The sequence below is a fragment of the Peromyscus californicus genome, unplaced genomic scaffold, assembly GCF_007827085.1.
Source record: "Peromyscus californicus insignis strain IS unplaced genomic scaffold, ASM782708v3 Scaffold_4__1_contigs__length_199733344, whole genome shotgun sequence".
Lineage (NCBI taxonomy): Eukaryota > Metazoa > Chordata > Mammalia > Rodentia > Cricetidae > Peromyscus > Peromyscus californicus.
In genome coordinates this window covers 160656755-160676610 of record NW_026294562.1, presented here as the reverse complement: position 1 = coordinate 160676610, position 19856 = coordinate 160656755, and the positions used below count along the sequence as shown (strand labels likewise).

General features: G+C 49.2%; 1 protein-coding gene across 2 annotated transcripts; it reads right to left on the bottom strand.

Moving 5' to 3' along the window:
* Positions 1-5879: 5879 nt before the first annotated feature.
* Upk1a (uroplakin 1A) lies at positions 5880-19856 on the bottom strand. Of its 2 annotated transcripts, XM_052761910.1 has the most exons (7): positions 19533-19856; positions 13851-14051; positions 9995-10069; positions 9768-9875; positions 6934-7113; positions 6543-6626; positions 5880-6416 (listed from the first exon to the last, which is right to left on the bottom strand). In XM_052761910.1, the coding sequence occupies exons 1-7, from the start codon at positions 19611-19613 to the stop codon at positions 6372-6374; spliced, it is 774 nt and encodes a 257-aa protein (XP_052617870.1). In that variant the 5' UTR covers positions 19614-19856; the 3' UTR covers positions 5880-6371. The 2 variants fall into 2 exon arrangements, with proteins under 2 accessions (XP_052617870.1, XP_052617869.1); XM_052761909.1 differs by having other exon boundaries at positions 5880-6626.

The window sequence follows — 19856 nt, the reverse complement described above, 5'->3', positions numbered from 1 at the left end:
GCGCGCGCACGCGCGCGACCCACACCCACATGTGTGCAGGTGCCCTCAGAAAACAGAAGGTGTCGGATCCACTGGAGTTAAAGGCAGTTATGAACTGCGGAATGTGGGTGCTGGAACCGAACTGGGTCCTCTGGAAGTGCAGTATGCTCTGCCAACCACCGAGCTATCGCTCCAGCAATACAAGGCTGTTCTGAAGGTGCGATAGCACTCACCAGCATTAGGCCCTTGAAGGGCTCTGCTTTGCCTTGTCACTAACAAAGTGAGGGGAAGTAGGGCGTTAGAGAGCCCCCTTTCTTGCCTCTTTTCCTAAACCACCATGGACTGGATGACGAGCCGTGTCCTGGCAGGGAAGATGCCGGCTGTGGGTGTGGGTAGCAGCGCCTTGACCCACCATGATTGGCCTGTTCAGTAAACACTTCCATACTCCTCTATTGAATCAAGCACTTGTAATTCTCTCTGGCTCGACGGCCTGCTGAGCCAGCAGCCACTGAGTACATTGCAGCGCCCAGGATCAACTAGTCCCTGGATCTTGGCCAGGGAAGCACCTTGCACAAACCAGTTCTGGGCCCAGCCTGCGGTGGCACCGCTCGTTGGCTGGTCCCGGTACACAACCAATGAAACACGAGGGCGCTCTCAAAGAGGCAGGCCTTGATCTGCCGCTGCCGCTCCTGATTGGCTCCGAGGCTGCTCTCGCTGTTGATTGATCAGGGGGCCGGAGGCGCGGAGCCTGCAGCTTTTCCCGGCTGGGCGCACCTCCTTTCATGGGGCCTACCGAGGAAGAGCTGAAAGGAGGAGATGTGGGGATGGGCGGGATGAGTATCCCTAAAAGAACCGCGCGTGGAAGAGCCTGGCTCAGTACCCACAACTGTGAGCTGCAAGGTCGGAAGGAAGCACTGTGCCGTTAGCAGCGGTTGATCCAGCCCTCTCCACAGATCGCGTTGTGCACATCGGCCTGGGCCGAGGGTGGGTGCTCTATAGAGTTAACCTCTGAAGGTCAGAGAGGTGATCATTGTCTCAAGTTACACAAGTTCAGTCACTGTTCTGTGAGAGGCCTGCCTTCCAGCTAAGTCGGGTTGGGTGAAGAACGGTGGAGCTCGCCTGTAATCCCAGCATTTGGGAATCTGAGGCGGGAGGGGGGGGCAGTCTGAGCAGCATATTGAGATCCTGTCCCAGAGACAAATTAACAAAACACTACATTATGATTAAACAGAGTTGACCTTGTAGATGTGTAATAGGATCCGATGTGGTCCGTGTAGTCATGTGGTCTGATTTCCCTTATCTACAAATGGGGGTTTATGTTTTTTTCCTGCTCTAATATTTATTGACCTGTCTCTTGCTTTTAAAATATACTTTTATTAATTCTTTGGGAATTTTATACATGTATATTTTAATCATGCCCCTGACTCCTCACCCACTCCCACCCTTCCATCCTAGGAGGATGTCCCAGCAATCCTCCTGTCTCACCCTCCTATGTCCACCGCATAGCAGTTGGATTGTGGGCACAGCCTACCACTGCTGTTTTTTGTTTTTTTAAACCAAGGGCTCTAGGGATTTGAACTCTGATCCTGTTTGTGCCACCGAGCAGATCTCCCTAGGTCCAGGGATTAGGTTTTAGGCTGTTTGGATTTTAGGCTTGGATCTAGTCGTGAAGAGTTGGCATGATCAGATCCTGCCTCAGAAAGAGGGAGAAAGATTAAGTTCTCCCAAGCTGCTTAAGGATGAGGACAGGAAGAGTGTCATCTTTGGTCCCAACTGGTGGCACTATTGAGGAGTAATGGGATCATGAAAGCACTAACTTCAATAATGGATTAATCAGTTGATGAATTCATGGATGAATGGGCTATTAGGCATTGGGGCCCAGTTACAGAAAGTGGGTCACTGGGGTGTGTATTTTGGGTTTCTCCTTTCCCCTGATCAAACTTAGGTTGTTAGACTCTCATGGTTTGAATAAGAAATATTACCGAGTGTGGTAGCACTCGGGAGGCAGAGGCAGGTGCATCTCTGTGAGTTCAAGGCCAGCCTGATCTACAGAGTGAGTTCCAGGAGAGCCAGGATTGTTACACAGAGAAATCCTGTCTAGAAAAACCAAAAAGAGAAAGAGAAAAGAAAAAAAGAAAAGAAAAGAAATGTCCTCCATAGGCCCAGATATTTGAATCCTTGTCCTCAGTTGGTGGGGCTGTTGGGAGAGGTTACAGGGAGGGAGAATGTAAGATCTCTCCTTCGTTTCCAGTGTCTTTTAAGTTGGAAATGCAATGTCTCGGCATCCTGCTCCAGCCAACGTGATTACTCTGCCTCCTCTCCGTGACTGATTCTTATCCCTTGAACCATAAGTCCCAATAAAGTGTTTCTTCTGTCGGTTGCCTTGGTCACAGTGGGTTATCACAGCAACAGAGAAGCAATCAACACACGCAGCAAGCTCTGCTGCCCACTGAGCCAGCCATCTTACTGGCCCGCGTGTCTCTCTTCTGTCCAGCCCAGGGCTTTAGGCATGCTAGGCAAGTGTTATATGAGGAACTACAACTCTTGGACCTGCCCCCCCTTCTTAAATGAGGGACAGGGTGTCATTATGTAACCCAAATGGTTTCAGACTTGACATCACCTGTTTTAGCCTCCCAAGTGCACCACACACCTGGCTTTGAAAGTAAATATTATGAAGGGAGAGACGGGTCTGATTCATACTCTTTTGGGTCCTCAAATCCTGGAGCAGTGTTTGTTTGTTTGTTTTGAGATAGAATCTCTCTATGTAGCCCTGGCTGTCCTGGAATTCACTATGTAGATCAAAGTGGTCTTAAATTCACAGAGATATCCACCTGCCTCTGAAGGTATGTACACCTCCCCCCAACTATTTGTTGGTTTTTAGAATAGAATCTCCTGGTCTATGTAGCCTAAGGTGGCCTCCAACTCCCTATGTAGCCCAGGCTGGCCTTGGCCTCCTGATTCTCCTACCTCTGTCTCCTGGATCCTGCATTAAAGGTGTGTGCCACCATACCTGGCCAGTTGTTACTTTTTGAATCTCCTTGTGATAATATGTATTTGCGTGCACTTCTAAGTGAATATTGAGGACAGGTTCATAGAATCGGAACTGGTTGAGTAAAGGGATGCAAGTTGTACATTTACATGAAAAACAACAACAATAGCAACAACAAACGTACTTTCGTGGGTGAAATAGATTTGGGGTTTGCCCTGCTTGGTTGCTATGCACCATTACGTTATTCTTTCTGTTCTATGAGTTCACATGAGATGCTCAGCGGGGTAGGACAGAGAGATAAGCATGAGGAAGTGGCGAGGGACCAAGCCACACGGACCCCTCCGTATCAGGTGAGGAACAAAACCGTGTGCTGAGGGGCCATAGCTGGTTAGAGGTGGAAGAGCAGTACAGTCCCAAAAAGCCTGGAAGGTCGCCGGAGGAACAGACACCAGGTGGCTATCCCCCTTCTCCTAAGATCCCTGTTCTGACCTGGCCCACACCTTTCTGCTCCCCTCTTACCCAAAGGCACTGGTCTCTGGGCAAGAAGCCAGGAAGGAGAAACCTGTCCTTCCAGCCTGGGCTGTCTCCATCACGCCACACTGCTGTCTGTCCAGCTGAGCCACTCAGCAGGTACGTGCACAGAAGCAGCCAGAAAGGGTGGTGGCACACCTAGGACAGAAATGGGGGTCTGTGGGCCTGACCCGAACCCCAGAGGCCAGATTCACTTCAAAGCTCCCATACCTAGCAAGGTCCAGCCTGTCTGAACTGCTTAGAGCAATGCTTAGCAGAATAATGCCTCCTTCCATGTACACTTTGCACAATATACCAGCAGTGGCATATTTTTTAGCTTTTTAAAACTTAAATGTTTGGGACTGGAAAGATGGCTCAGTGGGTAAAGGGCCTGTTGCTCAATCTTGAGGACCTGCGTGCAGATCCTCGGCACTCATGCAAAAGCTGGGTGTAGCTGCAGGTGTGGCGCTGTGGTGGGTGAAGAAGACAGGAGCATAGAGCCCAGCAAACAGGTTGGGTGTGCCGCTGTGGTGGGTGAGGACAGGAGCATAGAGCCCAGCAAACAAGTCGGGTGTGCCGCTGTGGTGGGTGAGGACAGGAGCATAGAGCCCAGCAAACAGGTCGGGTGTGCCACTGTGGTGGGTGAAGAAGACAGGAGCATAGAGCCCAGCAAACAGGTGAGCTTGAGCTTCCGTGAGAGAAGACCTGTCTCAAAGGTAAGGTGGAGACCAATAGAAGAGGACACCCATCATCCACAAGCAGGCAGTAGCCAGGCACTGGTGGCGCACGCCTTTAATCCCAGCACTCGGGAGGCAGAGACAGGGGGATCTCTGTGAGTTCGAGGCCAGCCTGGTCTACAGAGTGAATTCCAGGACAGGCAAGGCTACACCGAGAAACCCTGTCTCAAAAAACCAAAACCTAAATAATAAATAAATTTAAAAAAATAGAAAGACAAAACAACCACAAAACCAATGGTATCCTGTGCTACAAGACGGTAACTATTATTATCCCCAATTTGTGGATGACACAGTGAGGCTCAGACAGTTGGGTGGGACTGGTGAGAATACAGGGCTGCCTCTCCCAGAGAATCCCAGTCACATGCTAAGTCACAGTGAACTTGCTCAGGAGGACACCTGCTTGAAAAGCAGAGTAGCACGGAATGCCCCATTTCCTTGATGTGGTTACAGGTTAGTCAAACGTGTGCCTAGAGATGGAGACAAGTTTCATGCCTGGGACTACAGAAAAGCCAGTTCAGCCAGTCAGCTAGCTGGGCCTCTTCTTCTGTATCAAAATCTGGAATGTATCACATCTTTATGGTGTTTTGAAAATTCTGATTTGAAGCTAGCCACAGCGATGCATATCTGTAATTCCAGTACTCAAGAGGTGGAGGCAAGGGCATCAGAGTATGATGCTAGTGGTACCATGACTCAGTAGGTAAAGAGGAGCTGAGTTCAGATCTCATAGTAACTCCAGCGCTGGATGGGTCAGAGATGGGAGGATGGTTGGGGCTCGCCAGCCAGAAAAATCTAGCCTGAAAAAAATGTTGGGCTCAAGGTTCAGTGAGAGACCATGTCTCAAGGGAATAAAGTGAAGCACAGAGAAAGACAGATGACTTCTGCCGGGCGGGGGTGGCGCACGCCTTTAATCCCAGCACTTGGGAGGCAGAGCCAAGTGAATCTCTGTGATTTCGAGGCCAGCCTGGTCTACAGAGTGAGATCCAGGAAAGGCACAAAGCTACACAGAGAAACCCTGTCTTGAAAAACCAAAAAAAAACACAAAAAAAAAACCCCAAAAAACAGATGACCTCATCTGGACCGAGTGTGTGTGTATATGCGTGCACATGTGTCACACACAAACACACACACACACACACACACACACACAGAACCTGGACTACACAGTGAGACTATATCTCAAAAAAAGAAAGAAAGAAAAAGAAAGAAAGAAAGAAGGAAAGAAGAGAAAATTTCAAAGCACTAAGTTTGACGTTCTCAGAGGAATCTTGTCTAAGAGTGAAGCAGTGGAAACCTAGACTGAACTCCTGTATCCAGACATGCCTGCAGCCGGCCCTTTTGAATCAATGGCATGAACCAATAAATCCCATGTGATGCTTCACCAATGCCAGGTGGATATCGCCACTTCCTTCTGAAGTCTTATTCACTCACCCTTGTCTCCAAAAGAAAACAAACCCAGGCTGGGTGGAGTGTTGCATGCCTGGAATAACAGCATTCTCAAGGTGGAGACGGGAAGGGGAGGTGATTGTGAATGCCACCTGTAATCTTCTCAAGAGGGGGTCACCTTGGCCTCCAGGCTAGCCTAGGATACATATAAATTCCAAAGACTGTCTGGGCTTCAGAGTAAAATCCCATCTCCAATAACACACAGAAAACAGACTCATCTACTCATTCAGCCAGCCAGTGTTTATTAGACATATGCTGGGTGATGACGGGGACCCCACAATGACCACAGCAGAATGTGTCCCTCCTCTTTCAGCAATCTAGGTCTATTAGAGCTTATACAAGCTGTTGAGCAACAACGGTTACACCTGCAAGAAGTTCTGGAAGCCACAGAGAAGTGCATGATGGGTTGTCAGGAACAGTGGAAGGGCCTCTGAGGACAGGACATTTTGTTGTCCCTAGGAAGATGAACCAGATCTGCCAAGTGAAACAGGGCCTGGGGTCCAGGCACACAAAAGCAGGCCCTGGGGTCCAGGCACACAAAAGCAGGTACAAAAAGGCTTGGTATTGCAAGAAGGAAAGATGGAGGGAGTGGGCAGGGACGAGTTGTGGCTGAGGTACACGGGGTTGGGGTGGGGAGGAGCTTGAGGAGGTCCAGGTGTAGCTGAGAGGCAGGATCTTCAGGCAGAGGTGAACACATGGCCTCCCCTTCATCTTCAGAGAGTGGTGTAGAAATACATGGCTATCAGCATCACAGGGAGCTAGGTGGGCAAATGATGAGACTGAGCAATCTAGTCCAAACCCACTTGTCTCCTCCAAGCCCACACCCACACCCCTGGACACCCGCAGGTCCCTCCTCCACAGCCCACAGGTGCCTCCTCTCTCACTGTCCACATCAAGATGGCGAAGCCGAACCACGATATGCCCCATGTGTAGCTGTCAATGGCATGGCCGATGTGCTCGAAGCAGCCCTGTAGAGAGAGACAACAGAGGTTCACTGAGTGGCAGGATGGCAGGTGTGTGTGCAAGGCCTGGCTCCAGCAACTGATGACATTCCTGTTGCTGCTCTCAATCCCAGCCAGCCAGCTGCAGGTCTGAATCAGAGTATTTGTGCATCCTGCTGACTCATACAAAGAGCTGTGAGGGCCAGGGAGAAGGGAAAGGAAGAGAAGGCCAGCGAGGAGAGGCTGGAAGACAGATGAACAGACAGACAGTAGAATGGGGAGAGGGGGAAACAGAGCAGATGGATAGACAGACACAGAGGGCAAAGGGACACACCTTGGTAAACAAGTAGTCCATGTGGCCCACTCGGCAGCCTTCTTCATTGATAGGGATGAAGTTCCCTGTCCGACGGCAGCACAGAGGGGGCCAGGGGAATTCCACCTCTGGAGTGGCTGCCCGGAAGGCTGATGTGTAATTCACCCAGTCCATGGGGCCAGATGTGCCACAGCATTCTTGCTGTAGGAAGAGCCAGGTTTAGGCTGGGGCTGAGGTCACACAGTTAAAGAGAGGCAGATGGACATTTGGCACAGCTGGACCCCACTTGTTAGAGTCCTAGACTCTGTGTGTGTGTGTGTGTGTGTGTGTGTGTGTGTGTGTGTGTGTGTGTGTGTGTGAAGGCTGATAGATTCGGCCCAAGCCTACATTAATTTTCTTTTAAAATTCTTTGGTTGATAACTGTGCTGTCAAAATGACACCAAACACTAAATGGGGCGGGAGATAGCCCAGAATTTAAAACCACCTGACACTTTTCAAGAGGATCCAAGTTCAGTTCCCAGCATCCATGTTGGATGGCTCACAACTACCTGTAATTCTAGTTCCAGAGGATTCCATGCCCTCTTCTGACCTCTGTGGGCACCCACACACACGTCTGGACAGACACACATATGCACATAAAAAAATTAAATCATATTTTACAAAAGGCGGATTTATGGCTTTTTTCAGCCCATTGAGTGGTTTGTTGTTGTTTTGGGGACAGGGTCTCACTATGTAACCTAAACTGGTGGCAGCCTGCCTCAGTGCTAGAATTCTAGGGGTTTACCACAATGCCCAGCTCAAATGGGTATTTAATCAGAAGCCCTTGGATGGGCACCCCTAACATGGTGCAGTTTCTGGGCCACTGCATGACTTGGCCTGAGCTAGGATTCAACGGCTGCTTCCTCCTCCTCCTCCTCCTCCTCCTCCTCCTCCTCCTCCTCCTCTACTTCCCTTTCCCCTTCTCCTTCTTTTTTTTCTGCAATATTATGTTGGATGCATTAAGAGTCCGGCTTCTGAGCTAGCTATGGGTGTATTGTGTCTCAGACCTGGAATCCCAGAACTGGGAAGCAGAAGCAGAAAGCATGAGGATTTCAAAGTCATCTTTGGGTGTATAAAGAGCTCAACACCAGCCTGGACTTCAAGAATCTCTTTGTTGTTGTTGTTGTTTGGTTTTTCAAGACAGGGTTTCTCTGTCTAGCCCCGGCAGCCCTGGAACCCACTCTATAGATCAAGTTGGTCTCGAACTCACAAGATCTACCCACCGGGATTAAGGCGTGTGCCACCTGTTTGGTTGGAGCCACCAGCTCGCCCCGGCAGGTTCCAGGAAGCCCCATTCCTGTCTCTCTCTCAGAGAGTCTCCGAACAAAGGAAAGGTGCCAAAAAGCCTAGTTCTGTATTCTTGATGACTATGGCTCCCCTGATGCTACCCGCCTAAGCACTCAGCTTTTGACCATACTTGGCAACAAATCCAGCTCGTGGTGGACATGTCATCACCCCTCACCTACAATCTATAAAACCCGCCTTAGCTGGAGCACTCGAATTCTCTGGCCTCAATCTCTGGACCAGAGAACCTGCCCAAGTTGCTTTGCCCTCAAACGCCTGTTGTTACACTTTTTCAATTCGGCTTGCTCTGGCTTACTGCATCAGCAGAGAAACTTATTATCGGAGGACAGAAAACCTATTGCCATCATTCTGGACTCGACCTCTGTCTTAAAAATGAGTGGTAGGCAGGGTTGGAGAAATGACTCAGAGGTTAAGAGCACAGGCTGCTCTTGCAGAGGAAATGGGTTCAGTTTCCATCATCCACATTAAGTGGCTCACAACTACCTGTGACTCCAGCTCCAGGGGATCTGATGCCCTCTTCTGGCCATTGAGGGCACTGCATACACAGACAGCATGAGAAACACTCATACACACAAAATCAAAAAAATAAAATTTCCTTTTTTCTATTTTTAGTGTGTGTCTCTGTGGTTTGCATGTTTTTGCACGAGTGTGGTTTGCAAATGTGTGCACATGTATGTGGAGGCCTGAAGTTGATGGAAAGAAGCATCCTTGGATGACTCTTCCATCTCATTTACTGAGGCAGTGTATCTCAATCAGACCCAGAGCTTACCAATATGGCTAGTCTAGCTAGCCAGCTTGCTCTGGTGTGTCCCCTGCCTCCACCTTCTGAGACTGGAGTTACACCCTCAGCCTGCTTTATCTGGGTTTCGGGCGACCTGATTCTGACCTTTTCACCTGTAGAACAAGCACCTAACCACTGAGCCATCTCCCCAACCCGTAACACATACATATTCTTTAAAAATATAATAAAGGAGCTCATCGTGGGGGAACAGGGCTGTAATTCTAGCTACTCAGGAGACTGAGACAGGATCACAAGTTCAAGGCCTGCCTGGGCTACATAGTGAATTAAAGGGTAGCCTGGGTAACTTATGGCAACCCTATCTCACTCAAAAAGTTAAAAAAAAAAAAGAGGGCTGGAAAGTAGAGTAACAAATAGCTAAGTGGTAGAGCCCTTTCCTTGAAGTCCTGGGTTTGGTCCCCAGCAACACACACACACACACACACACACACACACACACACACACACACACTGCCAAACGAGAGTTTTGTGAGGCAGAGACAGAGCAGTAGGCTCAAGGTCAGCCTGACTTACACACTAAAGGTCACTGTCGCCATCATCCACTGTCAGTGTCTCAAGGCGGGCAGCCCTGCCACCTACCAACCTGGTGACCCCAGAAAGTCTGTTGTCTACAAAACCATAGTGACCAAAGGCTCCCCTGGGTCCCCCAAGCGGATGCCCTCAACACAGTCACTCTGCCGTCCCTGGCAGGTGATCACAGAGCCCAACCCACCTCAATCATGACCCGGTCCCAGAGGCGGGTGAGCTCCTGGCCCTGGTCGCTGTCTGCACTGTAGAAGGTCAACATTTGCTTGGTGATCAGGGACGGGTTGGACACCATCTGAGGAGGGAGGACAGGGAAGAGCAGGAGCCAGCTGGATAGGGATGGAGGTCCACTCCCCTCCACCCTCCCAACTCGAGGGATGCCCCCCCCCCCGCCCCCGCCTCCACTTGGCTCACATAGTCACGGTGGGTGTAGGACGTGATGCAAGAGGCACACTCGAAGATGTAGACGATGAGCATCAGCAACAGGTACTGCAGAGAGAACAGAGGCAGCCATGGCAGAGGCCAGCCGGAGGCCATGCCCAAGAGCCTCAGGCCAAAGGGCCAAAACAAAGGTGACAGGGTCTCATCATGTAGACTTCCCTTGTTAGCATGGAAATCACTACATACAGAGCTGGTTTCAAGTTCATAGAAATATGCCCCACCCCCTCCTGCCACCGAGAGATGGAATTAAAGGGTGTGTCATAATACACAGCCCCAAACAGAACTTTTGTTCAGGGGAAAGTGCTACCTAGCATGTATAAGACTCTGGGTTCCCTCTCCAGCAGTGTACACACACACACACACACACACACACACACACACACACACACACACACACCCCAAAACAAAACACAAAATGAAAAACAAACAAAAAACACAGAGGGACTAATTTTGAAAAAGTAGTGTGTGAGGTGGAAGATTGAAAACTTGAGACCAAGCTGGTCAGTGGTGGCGCACGCCTTAAATCCCAGTGCTAGGAAGGCAGAAGCAGGTGGACCCCTGAGTTCGAGGCCAGCCTGGTTTACAGAGTGAGTTCCAGGACAGCCAGGGCTACACAGAGAAACCCTATCTCCAAAAACCAAAAAGGAAAATAAAAAACAAAAGCAAAGAAGCTGTTCTCAAGGTATCAGCATTTCAGCTCACACAGGGCACTGGAGATATAAAGGATTAAGGAGAATGTTTTGCAGTGTGCCATGGCCTAGAGGGCAAAAGGCATTAAAAGGTCAATATAACTCAGCAGTAGATTACTTGCCTAGAATCCATCAGTGATGGACTGGCTGCTTGTCTAGTACACCCAAAGCCTGGGTTCCTTCCTCAGAAAGGCAAGGTGTCTTTATATGTCACATAAAAAATATACTCAAATATTTATAGATGAATACCTGGACATCTAGATTATGCTTCAAAATCCTTTGGGGAGGGGCTGAGAAGTGGCTCAGGAGCTGAGAGAGCAGTGCACAGGGAGGCCCTGAGTAAAGCCCCCGCACCTACATCAGGAGACTCACACCACCAGTAACTTTAGGGTGTAACCCAGGGGGACCTACTGCCCTCTTACAGCCTTCACATGCACCTGCACTCACATGCACCTGCACTCACGTGCACACACCCACAGACATATACACATATAGTTTAAAAAATATGAGCCCGGTGTAGTGGTGCACACTTCTAATCCCAGCACTCGGGAGGCAGAGGCAGAAGGATCTCTGAGTTCAAGGCCAAATTGGTCTACAGAGTGAGTTCTAGGACAGTCACAGCTACACGATAAGGAAAAAAAATGAGGAGAAAGACAAGTCAGACATATTTTTAAAAAGTTAGAGGCCAGGCATGATGGTGCATGCCTTTAATTCCCGAACTTGGGAGGCAGAGGCAGGAGGATTTTTGTGAGTTTGAGGCTGGGCTGGTCAACACAGCAAGCTCCAGGACAGCCAGGACTCCATAGAGAGACCTTGTCTCAAAAGAATCAGGCCGGGCGGTGGTGGCGCACGCCTTTAATCCTAGCACTTGGGAGGCAGAGCCAGGCGGATCTCTGTGAGTTCGAGGCCAGCCTGGGCTACCAAGTGAGTTCCAGGAAAGGCGCAAAGCTACACAGAGAAACCCTGTCTCAAAAAAAACCAAAAAAAAAAAAAAAAAAAAAAAAAACCAAAAAAAAAAAAAAGGCTATGTTTAAGCCGGGCGGTGGTGGCGCACGCCTTTAATCCCAGCACTCGGGAGGCAGAGCCAGGCGGATCTCTGTGAGTTCGAGGCCAGCCTGGGCTACCAAGTGAGTTCCAGGAAAGGCGCAAAGCTACACAGAGAAACCCTGTCTCGAAAAACCAAAAAAAAAAAAAAAAAAAAAAAAAAAAGAATCAACAAACAAAACCAGTAGCTAGGTTGACTTCCAGGCTTTGATTAAACTGTTATGTCAGAAAGCTAAATACGTGATTGGAGGGTGGGGAGAAGGGATGGGAACAATGAGAGAGGGGCTGGGTGTGGCAGTGCACACCTGAAGTCTCAGCACTTAGGCAGAAGCGGCAGGTATCTTGGTCCACACAGTGAGTTCCAGGCCTGGCCAAGCTACACAGTGAGACCCTGTGTCAGGAGAGGGGGATGGGGGGATAGGAGGGGGAGGGAGTGTCGAGGAAGTCCTTCCACTAATAGCCCCATCTTATACATAATAAAGGCAAACTCTCCTAAGCCGTTCCCTCCCAGCCCTACCCAGCCCTACCTGTACTGTTCTCTGACTGCCGGATAGATGGCTGCCGGCTCCGACCACAGGGCCTTTGCTCATGCTGCTCTTGAGTGCACACTGAGCTCACTGCCCCTCACCTGCTTTTCTCTGCTGCTGCTGCTGCTGCTGGATGTGGGTTTTCCCACCCTACCCAGGCTCCCTTGTTTCCCCAGATCAAGGGTGTTTTCGCTGTGCTTCATGTCCAGTAAACACTTATTGACTACATAAAGTTCCTGGGAGCCTAAAGGACCCTCCGTAGCAGAGGAAGCACCGAGTTGTTTGCATGGGACATATGTTCTTCCCAACACTTGGGAGAGGCAGTGGCTCCCCTCTTGGAGCTTCTGCTTCTCTCTCTGGTAAATGAGCTTAAAAGCACAATTTCATATGGTTTCTGGGAAGACCGAGAGCCCATGGCCTAAACTGCTTGCTATAAGGTCGGGGGCAGGGGACGTGGCAGGGATTAAAAGTGTGGGCTTCTCGGGGGTGGCGGTTCATTTGGAAGCAGGCTTGGTTTACACAGTAAATTCAAGGTCAACCAAAGCAGAGTGAGACCGCGTCTTAAAACAAAACAAAACGACGATGGGCTTATGAGATGTGGTGGAACACACCTCTAATCCAAGCACTTGAGAGGCTGAGGCAGGAGGACTGTGAGTTCGAGGGCAGCTGGGGCTACATAGGGAGACTCTGTCTTAAAAATATAAAAGCAGGGGCTGGAGAGACGGCTTAGTGAAAGCCATGTGCTGTTCTTGCATAAGTCCTGAGTTCAGTTCCCAGCACCCCCATCAGCATCCCATAGCCACCTCTAACTCCAGCGTTAGGAGATCCTACTCCCTCTTCTGGTTTCCTTGGACAGCTGAGCAAGTGTGCCACACACATGCGCACTCATATACTAATAAAACACAAGAAATCTTGGGGCTGGAGAGATGGCTCACAGGTTAAGAGCACTGGCTGATACTGAGTTCAATTCCCACAACCACATGGTGGCTCACAACTATCTGTAATGAGATCTGGTGCCCTCTTCTGGTGTGCAGAACACTCATACATAAAAAATATAAATAAATAAAATAAAATAGAATAAATCTTAAACAGGAACTAGAATTGAGTCAAGAGCTGGTTTTTTCTGGTGTAACTGGGCTGTGTGGTCCTGCATGGGTGACTTCCTCTCCCTGAATCTGTTCCAATTTTCTGTCAAATAGTGTAGAGGTGATGACATTTCATCATAGACCACGTGACATATTTGAACTAATCTGTGTAAAGTGTTGAGCTCCGGTTATATATTGCATGGTTGTTAAATGATAGCTGTATTACTACATTTCGTTGTTATTGCAACTCAGGACCACAGACCATGGAGACCAAATAGTTGGGTTTCAATTCTCATTATATTATTGGGAATTCTTCTGTACAATGAGGGTGATGGTGGAAACTAAGTTATGGGGCCAGGGCATGGTGAATGAGATGGTGTTGTGAGGTCCTAAGTGAGGTGCCATCCAGGAGTCACACTCATGGCCCCTGCTGTCGCCCGTGACTGTGATGACCACTTCCACCATCCACAACCTGGGATCTCACCGTGAGGATCATGGACCGAAGGCGGCAGAGTGCGGCTCCTACACCAAAGCTGGCCACCACGAAGAAAGAGAAGCCGCAGAAGATGGCAATCCAGGCGCCAGCGAAGACATCATCCTTGCCTGAGACGCCCATCAGTGGGTACACACGGTACTGGTCAGCTGTCACCCACACTGTCTCGGCAAATAGGGCCAGGCCTGACAACTGGACAGGAAAGGTTAGGGAAGTATGCCTGGGGCCAGCAGTTGGGTTGTGAGTCTCCAAAAGCACTTCTTTCCTGGTCCAGAACCTCCCCGTGCCCTTGGGGTAAAGTGGGCTTGGAAGGGAGGCTAGCCACATCTTTATGAGCAGGGATGGGGTAGGAAGAAGCCAAGAAGGAAGAAACAGGTCCAGCTAGAACCTCAGCCCCCACATCCCAGGTGCCAGTGGCTTCAAAGATAAAAGGAGATGCCACATGCCAGGCTTGGCAAGCAGGGTGGACATAGGAAGCCGCCCTAGTGGCCCGCCGTGTTTCGTGGTGCGGTCCCTAGGACAGGATTGGACAGGTGGGCAGAACTATACGACACCTGCGTCAACCCCTCAGTCGGTCAGTTCATCTGACAGGTGCTCTGTCCCAGGCAAGGCCAGAGCCATCTCAGGCTTTTTCTCTGCAGCACCATGACAAGGGGAGTGGAGGCCACATGGCAGAGCATGTGTGACTGCCCAGATGCCTGGAGCCTGGCATTCTGTGGTCTCATATGGAGCAGCCTAGAGGCTATGGGAGCTACTGAAGGGCATATAGCGGTGAGCCACACTGGAACAAGAAAATAGACTATCTGTTTCTGTCCGCTGTGTTTGCTTAAAGAAATACCAGAAAGACTAGGGCATGTCTCTCAGCTGGTAGAGGGCTTCTCTAGCATGCAAAAAAGCCCTGTACTCAGTTGCCAGCCTTATAGAAACTGGGCCTGCTGGTACATTCCTATAAGCTCAGTAGAGGCAGGAAGATCCAAAGTTCAAGTCTATCCTTAGCTGCACAGGGAGTTTGAGGCCAGGCTAGACTACATGAGAGACCTTCTCTCAAAAATAACAAAAAAGGGGCTGGAGAGATGGCTCAGAGGTTAAGAGCACTGCCTGCTCTTCCAGAGGTCCTGAGTTCAATTCCCAGCAACCACATGGTGGCTCACAACCATCTGTAATGAGATCTGGTGCCCTCTTCTGGTCTGTAGGCATTCATGCAGACAGAGCACTGTATACATAATAAATAAATAAATAAATAAATAAATAAATAAATCTTTAAAAAAATAACAAAAAGGAAACAAACATCTGGTAACTACAGGGTTGCCGTGGGGACAAAGAATTAAAAACTCTGTCATCTATAAAGCTAGGCATGGTGGGTGGCACAGGCCTTTAATCCCAGCACCTGGGGGGCAGAGCAGAGGCTGATGGGCATGTGAGTTCTGATATATGGAGAAACCCAGTCTTGAAAAACCAAAAAAAAAAAAAAAAGAAGAGAAGGAAAGAGAAAAAGGAGAAGGAAGAGGAGGAGAAGGAAGACAACTTCTCTGTGGGTAGGCTTTTGTTTGTCGTTTTGGTTTTTTGAGACAAGCTCTCAGGATGTAGCCCAGGGTGGCCTGGATTTACTGTGTAGCCCAGGGTGGCCTGGATTTACTGTGTAGCCCAGGGTAGCCTACCTTCCTATTGCAGCTGCCTCAATACTAGAGGTGTATCGATCACACTGGGCTATCTGTGGATACTTGTGATGGTGATAAAAGCTAACAATGTTTTGTTTTGCTTTGTTTTTTTGAGACAGGGTTTCTCTATGTAACAGCCCTGGCTGTCCTGGATCTCGCTCTGTAGACCGTACTGGCCTCAAACTCACAGAGATCCGTCTGCCTCTGCCTCCTGAGTGCTGGGATTAAGGTGTGAGCCACCACCACCTGGCAAAAGCTAATACTTGTAATGGATTACTGTGCACTGAGTGTGGGATAATCAGTATTGTTATTAGCTGTGGTATCTGACTACTCAGGACCATGCAAATAATATACCACTTGCTGCAGGCCACAAAAAATATATGAAGTAGGAATTCAGCTGATTATGACAAAACTAGACCTGGAAGAATTAAGAACTCTTCCAGAGGTTGAGGCCAAGGCTCCTTGTCTTGGTGATACTGGCTTCTGATTATTAGCCATTTCCTGCTTTGAATTTCTCGTGTGCTGTTGTAGCTTTCCCATCATCCATTGGGCACAATGTCCCCTCTACAATGAAAGTACTTGTGTAACTTTCTCCAACTGTGCTACACCAGACACAGTCAGAATCCCTAATTTCAGGCCCCTCTGTAATTATTGCCATTAGCAGCATCCGGCCAGGACCATCCTCGGATGGAGGAAAGTATCTTATCTGAGATACCTCACAGATTCTTGAAGAACAGAGTTAAGCATCCAGACTATCTGAGAAGGCCTGGTGGATGTGTTAATTAAGCTTAACTTTCTCCTTTCCGAAGTCTTATCTCTAGTTTTAGATCCACCCTTAACAATTAACTCAGAACTAAAGGGTTTCTACTTACAGGTACATCAGGCTATGACTCAGGGTGCCCAGCCACCGAGTGCACTCCCCCGTCCTGCCAGAAAACGGCAGGAGCTGAGATAGCTTGGACAGATAAGGGGACCAAAGGAGAAAAGGCAGTTTTATTTTCACCCATGACCTAGTGACTTATAGGTTCTATAGGTTTCAACTAACCACTTCTAAGAATACAGTTTGAGCACATAAACCCCTTTGCTTAGATACTAACTGAATTTAGCCTCAGTTAATTCATTTCCTATTAGCCACTTCCCTTTTGGGTTGCAGATGATGGCTGGCAATTACTGCTCTTTGTGTGGGTCTTATTGCCCCTCCTTTTGACCCTGAGGGAATTCAAGCCTGGTGACCTTGCCTCAGCCAGAGCATTGCTGTTGCGTGGGTATATAACTGTAAACCTCAGAGACTTGACAGAACTAGATTGAAGGACTAGAAGAGAGAACTAGAAGGATGAGATGGAAGGTGAGGAAGAGCCAGATGGGGAAGAACTAGGTGGGTAAGAACGAGATGAGAAAGACCACGATGGGGCAGAACTAAGATGAAGGAGTTAAAACAGTCTTAGAGGGAACAGCAGAAAGATGTAGAGAGAATCAGGCAGGAGAGGAGCTAAGTGTGAGAGCAGAAAAGAAGCTGTGTGGAGAGAGAACTGGCTCCGAAGAACAAAGCGTATGGACTAAAGAATTTCGTGTGCGTAGATTTGTTAGAGAATCCCTCTGATTAATCCACCACTGGTAAAGTCTCTTCTGGAACTCTGGGAGAAGGCTATGGAGGGGCAGGACCCCAGTAGCTTTCCTTAACCACTTAGACAGACTCCGGTCTAAAACCATTAGCCCAGGAACTCACTGTAGGCTCAGGCGTCCTTGTGTCTCTTGCTAGGATGAAAAAGCTGGGGTCACAGAGGTGCTACTGAGGGCGACAAGCCCCACAGCCACTAGAGCCTGCCGGGCCAAAGCAGTGCAAAAGCATCCATGGTTTTCACTGTTTGAGAGCCGACATCGAGGGCTGAAGAGGCAGCTGCTAGTTAGGAGTGCTCACTGCTCTTCCTGAGGACTGAGTCCGGTCCCCAGAAGCCACATCAGGTGGCTCTCAACCAGCTGAAACTCCAGCTCCAGGGAAATCCAATGCTCCCTCTGGCCCCTAAGGACGCCTGCACTCACCTGCACCCACACACATATATATTCACATTTATTTACTTATTTTGAGATGAGGTCTCTCTGTGTAGCCCTGGCTAGCATGGTACTCACTACATAGACCAGGTTGGCCTTGAACTCACAGAGATCTGCCTGCCTCAGCCTCTCCAGTGCTGGGACTAAAGACATGGACACCACAATGGCTAGCTACACATACTTTAAAAATAAAAATCTTGGGGTGGTAGGGAGTAAATTGAGAAAGTTGGGTAAAGGGGTGCTGAATATGACTAAAACACACCGTATGAACTCTCAACCAATAAAAAAAATTAAAAAAATCTTGGCTAGACATGGTGGTGCATACCCCTAACCCCAGAGGTAAGTAGATCTGTGAGTTCAAGGCCAGCCTGGTCTACATAGAAATACCCTAAAAAATAAGAAACAATTATCTCTGGATGTGGTACATGTCTTTATGCCAGCACTCAGGAGGCAGAGGCAGGTGGATCTCTAGGAGTTGGAGGCTAGCCCAGTCTACTTAGCAAGGTCCAGGCCAGCCAGGGCTACATAGTGAGACCCTGTCTCAAAAAACTGAAAGCAGTCACTTTGTGAAAATCGCTACCATATGTTTAAAAATATTTATTATTTATTGCGTGTGGGTGTGCATAAGAAAGAGTGCAATTCCTTGAGTGTGGTAGTCAAGGGGCTGGGGGTTTAGCTCAGTGGTAGAGTGCTTGCCTAGCAAGCGCAAGGCCCTGGGTTCAGTCCTCAGCTCTGGAAAAAAAAAAAAAAAAAAAAAAGGGGCTGGAGAGATGGCTCAGCAGTTAAGAGCACTGGCTGTTCTTCCAGAGGTCCTGAGTTCAATTCCCAGCAACCACATGGTGGCTCACAACCATCTGTAATGAGATCTGGCGCCCTCTTCTGGCCTGCAGGCGTACATGCAGACAGAACATTGTATACATAATTAATAAATAAATCTTTAAAAAAAAAAAAAAAAAAAAAAGACAGAGAGCACCTTGTGGGATTCAGTTTCCTCCTTCCACTACATGGGTCCCAGGAACTGAACTCAGGCCCTCAGGCTTAGCCACTGAGTTGTTTCAAACGCTGCATGATTTTTTTGTTTGTTTGCTTTAGGACACAAAACTTAATGTAAATTTTGTTTGTGGTTCCACATTCAGTGCAAGCAGACCTGGAACTAGCTGCCTCCAACAAGCGCCGCAGGTGGGGAAGGAAGAAAGGGGAGGGGATGAGCCTTGTTCTTCCTGGGTGTTACAGTTTTGTTTTGCTGTGACTGAGTCTTGCTGTGTAGCCCTGGCTATCTTGGAACTCCCTACATAGGCCAGGCTGGCTTTGCATTTACAGCCATCCCCCACCTCTGCCTCCTCAGTGCTGGGATTAAAAGTGTGGGCCACCCCACCCAGCCAGAATGGTTTGTTTTTAAAGATTTGGTCTCCTGCAGCCCAGGCAGGTCTTCAAATCTCTATGTAGCTGAAGCTGGCCATGAACTCTCTCTCTATGCACTTCCCAATCACAGGTGTGCACCACACCCAGCTGCTTGAGCTCGCCCTCCCTCCCTCCTTCCTTCCCTCCCTCCTTCTCTCCCTCCCTCCTCCCTCCTTCCTTCCCTCCCTCCTTCCCTCCCTCCCTCCCTCCTCTCTTGGAACATAGTTTCACACTCTGATCTAGGTTGGCCTCAAACTCCCAGCAGCTCTCTGGCCTCGTCCTTCCACATGCTAGGATTACAGGTGTGTACCACCATTCCTGTCTATCAAGCATTTTTCACAAATTGTGGATGAATCTCCGAGAGCCGCACGGGCTCAGTTACTGACAAGGAAGACTGTGAGGACAGGTTCCTCGCACCCTCTCTCCGGCTGCAAGGTCAGGTAGCTGGGTTCCCTCCAGGCTGCAGGGACTAGAAACTACAGCAGATAGACTTAGGTCCTCATCCCCACCTTAGGTTTGGGGTTGTCACCCCCCACTCCCATGCTCCCCAGAACTGGGGCCTCACCAGAATAATGATGTTGCCTACAACCAGCAGCCCCACCACCACAGGAGACCCCTTCTCTTCCTCTGTTGCTGCAGAAGCCATCTTCCTGCTGGGGAAAAGGAGCAGGAATGAGACAGGACAGAAGTTAGCGGGGAGACCCAGCAGACCCGCTTCTCCACTCCACACTCTGTCCGTCCGGGGATGCTCACTTGCTGCAGAGCCCAGGCCGAGACCCACATGCCCAGAGTCCCGGAGCCTGCCAGTGAGCCTTCTACGGAATAAGGAAGTTGGACTCTTACTGGGCACTTGTTGCTCTCAGTTCCCATGCCCTGTCAATTCCCAGAA

What these genes read in the sequence shown, in the direction of transcription:
- Upk1a (XM_052761909.1), bottom strand. Translation starts at nt 19,613, where the DNA reads ATGGCTTCTGCAGCAACAGAGGAAGAGAAGGGGTCTCCTGTGGTGGTG. An exon ending in TTCGGTCCATGATCCTCACG is followed by an intron (nt 10,070 to 13,850) that starts GTGAGATCCCAG and finishes TTCTCTCTGCAG; the next exon opens with TACCTGTTGCTGATGCTCAT. An exon ending in GGGACCGGGTCATGATTGAG is followed by an intron (nt 7,114 to 9,767) that starts GTGGGTTGGGCT and finishes CTCTTCCTACAG; the next exon opens with CAAGAATGCTGTGGCACATC.